This window comes from Paroedura picta, chromosome 7 (genome assembly GCF_049243985.1).
Source record: "Paroedura picta isolate Pp20150507F chromosome 7, Ppicta_v3.0, whole genome shotgun sequence".
NCBI lineage: Eukaryota > Metazoa > Chordata > Lepidosauria > Squamata > Gekkonidae > Paroedura > Paroedura picta.
Genome location: NC_135375.1, coordinates 102,295,780 through 102,304,538, shown reverse-complemented (window position 1 = coordinate 102,304,538; position 8,759 = coordinate 102,295,780). Strand labels below are relative to the sequence as shown.

At 54.4% G+C, this 8,759-nt stretch overlaps 1 protein-coding gene across 7 annotated transcripts in view; it reads right to left on the bottom strand.

The window, feature by feature from the left end:
- The window catches only part of ZNF384 (zinc finger protein 384), a 34,387-nt gene continuing 25,628 nt past the window's right edge, over positions 1 to 8,759 (bottom strand). For 5 of the 7 annotated variants that reach the window (XM_077345796.1, XM_077345789.1, XM_077345793.1 and 2 more), the window contains 5 exons: positions 7,616 to 7,840; positions 6,843 to 7,025; positions 5,858 to 5,936; positions 2,234 to 2,392; positions 1 to 2,070 (listed from right to left, as the gene is read on the bottom strand). In XM_077345796.1, the coding sequence (XP_077201911.1) occupies positions 1,744 to 2,070; positions 2,234 to 2,392; positions 5,858 to 5,936; positions 6,843 to 7,025; positions 7,616 to 7,840 (973 nt within the window). In that variant the 3' untranslated portion in view covers positions 1 to 1,743. The remainder of the gene's footprint in view (positions 2,071 to 2,233; positions 2,393 to 5,857; positions 5,937 to 6,842; positions 7,026 to 7,615; positions 7,841 to 8,759) is intronic. The other 2 variants (XM_077345790.1, XM_077345791.1) reach the window with 2 other exon arrangements.

Genomic DNA, 8,759 nt, shown 5'->3' with positions numbered 1-8,759 from the left:
TGTCGGAACCCATTTATTCGGATGCGCCAATATTAGACACCCCTCCCCCTCCCTCCTGGCATTTGCACGCCCGCTAAGGGTCTTCATTTCTTTTACTTGCTTTAAAACTCAATTAGATTTCGTTTCCTGTCCTCGTTTTCTGCCCTCTGTCGTCCAAGCGAGATGCAGAATGTTGAAATGATGGCGTGGGGAACCACGATATTAAAAACAGAGGTGAGGGAGGGGCAGAGAGCAAAAATAATAATAATATATATATATATATATCAAGGGACGTAACTTGATGAAAACGGGGGAAGGGTTTAAAAAAAAACCGAAGGATTGAATATTTTTTTTAAAAAAAAGGTTCAAAGATAATGCGTTTTATAAACACAGAAACAGTTCCAGCAAGGAAGAGAGCAGGCTAGGAAGGGGAAGGGTGTGAATAGATATCTATATATATTTATATATCTATAGATATATGTCAATTCAGTGGGGGTGGAGGGCTCAAGTCTTTTCGTTATAATATTCCCTCCTCTTGTCCTTGGTCTCTGCACAGGGCGGGAGAGATCACTTCCGCTGCCCGCTTTCCGCCGGCGTCCGCCTCCCGGAGGATTCCCTGGGCTCCTGTTTTCCGGGGGGACCGCCGCGAGTCCCGTCTGCCTTGGCAATGTGGAAAGCAGAGGAAGCGACTGGACATCCACGCCGCGAGACGAGAGGAGCAGCTCTACAGCCCCCTTTCCCGCTGGCCCCACGGAACAATCTCCTTTCAGCTGCCGGGGTGGGTGGGTGGGGAGGGGGCAGCGACCTGCGGCATCTGGCGGAAGATGGGAGGACCACTGCTTCCGCCCTTCTCTCTAGCAGAGAAAGGGGGGAGGGAATACGTTCGTTTTGGCACTCGTTACCACTGGCTGCTTTTTTTTTTTTTTGGTTTGGACTTTGCCATGTTGGGATAGTGTGGAAGCTGAAAAGAAAGGGGGAGGGGATGCGAGAGCCGCACTCTCCCTCTCCCCTCCGAGTCCTTTCCGAGGTGGCTGGGGCGAGGTGACGGGCGGAAGACCCAACACAGCCCTCCACCACGGCAGAGAAGGCCACGCGAGTCCAGGCAGATCTGCAGCCCCAACAATATCCCTCCGTTCCTTCGTCCCCCGCGGTTCTGTGCAACGGATACATCTGGTGCCGTGGCCTTTGAGCGGTCAGTCCTCCTCCCCCTCGTGAAGAAGGGATGGGGGGGTTCTTTTTTTTTAAAAAAAAAAGAGAGAAAGAGAGAGAAAAAAGAGCCAACTTTCTCCACTCGACACCCTTCAGGAGTCTCCCTGCTGTGTGCCCTCGGTACTCAGCAGCCAGCCAAAGTTGAAGTCCCTCCCGTCCGTTAGCCACCCCTCGCTCCTCATCAGGTACCAGAAGGGAGACGGGGGCGCTTTCACCTTAAAAAAAGGAGACAGAAATGGGGGGAGGCCTTCCTTTGACAAACCAAAGACGCTTGGCCGAAGGAAAGGACCCCTCCCCGACAAAAAAAGGGAGCTCCCTTCCCACGTTCGAGACTCGCCCCGGGGCCCCTGGGGGGCCTTCGGGGTCACCACCGAGAGGGGGGGGGCGGCCATTGGACAGATCTAACCCACCCCGTTTCCCCTCCCCCCCGAGAGGGAATCTGTGACAGAAGAGGGACTGAGGCCGGTGCGGTAGAAGAGGCCGTCACACGAGAAATGCGCCCTGGAGCGCCCTGAACGGGCGCCGCGAGTTTTCCACTCCCTTCTGCCAAGGTCTCTAGGAGCTAGACAGGTGTTCGACTTGGATGGCGCTGGTGCTAACTGTGAGGCAGATGTCCTTGTGGTGCTCGGAAGTCTTGTAAGGGGAAAGGTCAAAGGAACACTGGGGCGGGGGGTTGGGAGGGTTGTCCCCTGACGGGCCCCCCCCTGCCGCCCCGCCACCCTGCGGCTGGAAGTGCTGCTGCTGTGGCTGCTGCTGCTGTGGCTGCTGTGACGCCTGCGTTTGAGCTTGCACCTGCGCTTGCACCTGCGCCTGCACCTGGGCCACCTGCTGCTGGGGGTCGGGGATGTTGTGTTTCCGCATGTGCTTCATCAGGTACGTCTCCTGCAGCAGAAGAGAGGGAGAGGAAAGAAAATCAGAGTCAGACAAATAAACCTCAGGCGGGAGACCTGGCAAGAATCATCTCTCCCGCGGTGGCTTCAGTCCAGGTCAGCTGCAGTCCCCTCCTTTTCCTCCTCCTCCTCCTCCAGCCCAAGGCCCTCCTTACCGAGGTATAGGCCCGATTGCACATAGAGCAGTTGTAGATTTTGGCGTGTTTCACTGTGTGGGTGGCCAGATGAACCTCCAGGGAGGCAGCGTCTGTGTATGCGCGGTGGCAGTTGTGGCACTTGAATGGTTTGTCTTTGTTGTGTTGTCTTCTGTGTGACTGCAGGAATCGGAGAGGGGAGAGGGGAGAGAGAGAGAGAGAGAGAGAGAGAGAGAGAGAGAGAAGAGGTGTTCACAGAAGTCAGATCTACTGCTAGGCCTCCAGGCATTCTCCCTGGTATGACTCCTCCGGCATTTGAAAACCAGAAACTATTCCCTCTTGCAAAAGCCCTCCCAGACATTTGGGATTCTCAGCGTGGCACTGACTTAACACACTGAAGTTTCAAGGCGCTCCCTGGCCGTATGTCTCATGCTTCTCGCCACGGCAGTGACGGCAGGATGATTTTAATTAAGGGGCCGGGTCACGGATCCATTTATAGAATTTCTCATCTGTGGCGAGAAAGGCACACAAAAGATCATGCATGGTGAAGCCGTGTAAACAAGAGGTGGGTTCCCCTTGCTCTGCTCCAGGCTCCTCTCAGAGAAGGATGTGGCGGCAGCTACGCATGACCCCCAGCACTAGTGGTCTTGGTTAGCAACCTCCTATGTCGCTGGTTCAAGGGCTGCAAGAGGAAGGTTTCTGCTGCGGTGCTCTGTGCATGTTATGCGTGCCAGATGTTGATTCCAGGACTGGGTCTGTGGCCCGTTAGATCCTTTGCAACTGAATGCCGTCAATGTTGCTTTCCCCCTTCGCATCCAGGAGATCATTACGAGGATTGTTATGACTTCTGTGGCTCCTGTTACTATGAGCAACGGTACGGACGCAGTCGGCTAGCCTTCGCTTGAGCCAAAGACGGTACCAGGAAGATAACGAAAGCATTTTGTTTAACCTGGGATCTCATATTATCCTGCATATCCCAAAGCAGACATCGGTATTAATTATGAATAATATGTCACGGATTATGGATGGGCAAAAGGAAATACTTCTTTATACGCACAGTGATTAAAATGTGCAATTTTCCGCCAGAGGATTCAGTGATGGTCATGGAAACAGAAAACTTTAAAAGGGGGGCTGGGTAGATTCAAGGAGGATAGTTCAATCGGTGGCTACTAGCCACAGTGACTGGGGAAGACCTCTGCGTTCAGAGGCTGTCATCTCTGAATCCCAGTGGCAGGAGCCAACAATAGGGGAAGGCCTTGGCCTCTAAGCCCTGTTGTTGGCCCACCAGAGGAACTGGCTGTGTGAGGCAGGATGCTGGACTAGACGGGCCCTCACTGGTTTGATCCAGCAGGGCTCTTCTTATGCTCTTAGCAAGGGGAGGCCTCGGCCCCTATGCCCTCTTACTGGTCCTCCAGGGGAACGTGTCAATACAGACCAGTATCCTTACACCTATTTGAGCCTGTGGCCAGTATGATATTATTATTATTATTATTATTATTATTATTATTATTATTATTATTATTATATATAAGGTTTAAATTCTTGATACCTATAAAATTGATAAAAATATTGAAGACTCAGAGGACCTGTCACTGATGAAAGAATCTCACTGAAAACGGATATTACCTCGATTCCGTTTTGACAGAAGTCCTACAGAATAAAGAAACAAGGAAAACTACAAAAATAGGACACTTTTCTTTCTTTTATGATTTTATTTATTGCATTGCCATTGGATAGGTCTTTTTCTCTCTGTTTGGTTTAATTATTAGACCGTCCTTCTTATACTCTTGCATGGCCACCGTGTGAGACAAGATGCTGAACTAGATGGGCCACTGGTCTGATACTGCAGGGCTATTTTTATGTTCTTATAGGGAAAGCCTCGGCTTCTTTGCCCTGTTGTTGGCCCTCCAGAGGAACCAGTCGGACACGGCATGGGGCAGGATGTTGGACTAGGCACACCATGCTTTCTCTCAGCCAGGGTTTCGTGAAATCCTGGGGTTTCTTGACAGCCCTGGAAGGGTTTCCTCAATGGGTGGGAGTTAATTCATTTGTAAATGCATTTTTAATTGCATTAAACATTCATCGGGTGACATGACCATATATGATCATATCAACTCACCCTTCCCCCAAAATGGCCTGGAGGGGGTAGGAAGGGGAGGGGCCCCAGGTGCGCATGTCCTCAGCTCTGCTTCCCAACCATATTTTACATGACTGCAGCACTTCTGGGGTTTCTTGAAGCCTGGAGAATGTTTCAGGGGGCTCTCAATGGTAAAAAAATTGAGAAAAATTGGAGACCACCGGTCTAATCCAGCAGGGCCCTTCACATGGATATTCCACTGTACATGTTACATGGATTTTGGATTACCTGTTCTATCACAAAAAGACCTGATCATTTTCTACACGTGTGTATCTAGTCCATAAGGCACTATCATTTCCCTTCAGTATATGCATTACAATTCCAGTGGGCTGTTATTTTATATTCCTGCCTTTCTCGGGAATTCTAGGGGGCCCTGCCCTTGTTTTCTCCCCCCCCACCACCACCACTGTTCCATTAGCTGTACACTCCTATGATAAGCGCTCTGACCAAACCCTCTCTGAACTCATGGGCCTTCGTTCAGTCCCCACTTCCTGCAGCTCTCCTCCTACCCATTTCTCGTCACCTTCTGGCTATTTTTCTTTCCGTTCTCCCAACCCTTCCCCAGTTTTCTGCTAGTAGCAAAACGTTGTATCTCAAATGGATCTGAGCAACAGGATGCGGGGAAAACACCCGCCCTGCAATTTCTTTCTTTCTTCAAAACACTCGAGCGAAAACTCAAAACGCTGTAACAGCCCGCGTTGCTTTTGCAGCCTTTTCTACATCTTCATCACGTGCTGAATCAACACACAGACATATATTGAAAGCAATGCTTCTCCTTCGTGATGCCGGGCGCAACGGGCACAACTGCTCTGACCCCGTGGCACGTTTCATGCGCGTGCTGAGCGTCGGTCCCCTAAATTGTGCAGAGATGCCCTGAACTGCCTCTCTTAGGACTGAGCGTGAAAATAAACACCGGGCCAAACTCCACTGCAATAATGGAAAACACCCACACAGGAGTGTTCCGGCGCGTTCCTTAAGAGCGACGTGAGTTTTAAAGCCTTCAAGGGCTCCCTGAAAGCAAAGAGCCTGATGGAACTTCGCCGCAAAGTGGTGGAATGAGATTGCCGTTTTATTTGCGGCACGACGCCCATCAAACCTTTGTCGATTGTAAACGCGCAAGGCTAACGACAACGGCCTAATGACCACGAGCGAAGGTTTCATTTCTGATCCTGCAGGAAACACCGCAGGGACGCTTCGATGTCTTAGGCGGCTTCTCCTGGTGCAAAGGAACCTCTCTGCCCGTCGCCCTGGGTTCTGCCCCACGATCATGCCCTGCCGGACTTCTTTTCTGCACTTCTGGTTCCACAGCCCAAAGGAACCACCTCTAGGGCCTATCAGGGCTCAGCAATGGCAGTGATGCTACGCTCCGTCTGTCTCTCGCCCTCGAGCAAGTGTCCCCCCCACCCTCAGTGGGGCAATGATGCTCTCTCCAGCTATTGCTTCAGGGATTCAGGGGCGCATATGCGTCATCCTCCCTTCCCAGTGGGGGCAGCGGGGAGCACTCTTACCTGCAGATTGGAGAGCTGCGTGAAAGCCTTCTCACACCCCGGGTGAGCGCATTTGTAGGGCCGGTCTCCGGTATGGATCCTGCCGCGGGAAAAATTTAAAAAGAGCGCCAGAGCGAGGATTACAAGGAGGAAAGAAACCGGCACCGGAGCCCGCTCCCAGACGCGAAGCCGCGAAAGCTCCCCGAGACCGACAAGCGGGAGAGATCCGACCCTCCACCGGCCTAGCCTCACCTTGAGGAGCCCCTCGGGTCTCCCCCCCCCCTCCCACGGCTCCCTTCCTCCTGCTTAGTTGGGTTCGCTAAGAGGGAAAGGGTGCTGGGTGGAAAAGAGGCAGGGGGCAGGATCAGCAGCTCACGAGCAAGAGGGAAGCTCTGGAGGGCCACAGCCAACCGGAACACTGCCAGGGGAGAGGACTGGTTGGGGCAGATCTGTTCCTGAGCCAAGCTAGATGGGTGGTTTTACATGGCCCTCCACAATAAGGCCAAAAAGGATGCTTTCCACAGCTCACCTGCTTTATCCCTTCCCTCTTGGTGCCCCAAGAGCCTCCTGCCCTCCCGTTCGAGGACCGGGATGAAGCTGCTCAAGGAAGTGCCACGTGCCTTTCTACCCTCCCCGCCCCTGCAATGCCAATGGGGAGCTTCTGCATATTCCACTTCCAGACACCCCTCGGCTTCCCTGTTGAGTGGGATCCCCGTGGCCCAGGCCTGCCTGCCTCTTTCTCTCTCTCTTTCTGTGGCCCCCCCAGGGAAGGGGATGATAAGGGTTCCTGAGGCCACAAAATGCCCACCTCAGCCCGGGCACGGTCGGTGTCTCCTCTGCAGCCCCTACTCCGTCTTCTCCGGTGGGCCACCTCTTTCCGGCCCGCCACGGCCGGCCACCTTCCCTGCCCGCCCTCCCCCCTGCATGCTTGGGGCGCGTGCTCCAAAAAGGTGCATGCTGACGGCACGGGGGGCCAGGCTGGGCCCCCAGCCTCCTTGGCCCTTACCGTGTGTGCTGCTGCAGGTGGGAGAGCTGGCGGAACGCCTTCTGGCAGTAACGGCACGTGTAGGGTTTGACCCCCGAGTGGATGCGGAGGTGCTGGGCCAGGTAGGACGTGTTGGCGAAGCTCTTGGAGCAGTGAGGGCACTTGTGCGGCTTGACAATCGCCGTGTGGAGCTTGGAGTGGATCCTGCCGAAGAGGAGGAGGAGGAGGAGGAGGAGGAGGAGGAGGAGGGGCAGCAGTTGGACACGACCGCCGGCTGGCCGGCAACGACAACATGATGAGCGGCACCATGCTGTCTGGGGATGCCGGGTCGGGCCTCTTTGCCGTGAGCTTCCCCAGAAGGGAGGGAAAGGTCAAGGCCCAGCTAGACCAGGGGGGCCAGAGAGAGGAGGTGGAGCAGTGGCAGAAGTGTGTGTGTAGGGGGGGTGGAACCTAGGGCCAGAGGACCAGGGAAGGAGGCTGCACTAGGAAGTTTAGGGCAAGCGGGGGGGGGGGTGCCTGCGACCCCTGCCTGCGACAGCTAGACAGCCCTTCGGCTTCTTGGGGGCGGTGTCCCTGACCTTGCACCTGCCCGTCAAAAGGGGGATCCCGCAAGCACACAATGGGGGAGGGAGGGAGGGAGCCCTGACCCGCCACGCGCTCTAAGGGAGACCACCACCGGCGGCAAATGGGCAGAGCTGCCCCAAGCGGTCTCCCCCCAAGCCGAGATGCCAGCAGGCATGCGTTTGTGGTCGGTCTTCCTTCCCCGGCCGGCCCCTCACCTCCTTGGCCCTTACCGTGTGTGCTGCTGTAGGTGGGAGAGCTGTCGGAACGCCTTCTGGCAGTAGCTGCAGGTGTAGGGCTTGGCCCCCGAGTGGATGCGGAGGTGCTGGGCCAGGTAGGAACTGTTGGCGAAGCTCTTGGAGCAGTGGGGGCACTTGTGGGGCTTGGCCTCCGTGTGGGACTTGGAGTGGATCTGCATTTCGGATTTGGAGTAGAAGGTCAGGGAACACATCCGGCACCTGAAACCGGGAGGAAAGGAGGGAGAGAGAATCATGCAAAGGTGGCCTGGCAATTCGGTGGGACAGATCAGGGGAAGGTGTTGCTCCAGGGTAGAGGCTCTTCCCAAGGATCTCCCAGGGACTATTCCGGGGAATAAATCCCAACACCCACCAGCTACACAGACCGCGGGGCGGTGGAACATGCCGTTGGGTTGCAGCCGACTTACAAGCACCCCATAGAGTTGTCAAGGCAAGAGATGTTCAAGGCTATCGCCTACCTCTCCATAGCAACCCTGGGCTCCCTTGTGGTCTCCATCCAAGGTCTAACCAGGACAGACCCTTCCGAGATCAGATGGGAGCCAGCCAGCCTGGGCCATCCAGGTCAGGGTACACAGAACGCTCAGAGGGGAGCTAACATCCCATTCAGGTCTGTGCTCATTGTCAGAGAAGCGACAGGAAACTATGGCTAGCAATGACCGGGGATCGTGGCCAGAGAGATGCTGAGTTCTGTTCGTGCCCTGCGCTCTAGTTCCCCAGCACTCCCTTTTGACCCTTGCAAAGAGGATGGGTGGAGTCGCGGGATCTGCACAGGCAAGAAGCCACAGGCGAGCAAAGAAGGGGAATGCAGGGAGTATCCTGTCACGTCCAGATCTTCCCAGGAAATGCTTGTTGAACCCAACGATGATGCATGAGAGCAGTCCGTGCCCTCAGATTCGATGCCAGGTTTACCGCAATAAGCAGAGAAAAAAAGTCTCAAGTTCTGTCCCAAATGGGTCACATAATCTCCAAATTTGTAGGGACCAACTCTCTCAGCCTCACCTCCCTCACAGGGTGTCTGTTGTGGGGAAAGGGAAGGTGACTGTAAGCTGCTTTGAGACTCCTTCAGGTAGAGAAAAGACAAGAAACAACTGTTCTTCTTCTTCTTCTTCTTCTTCTAATA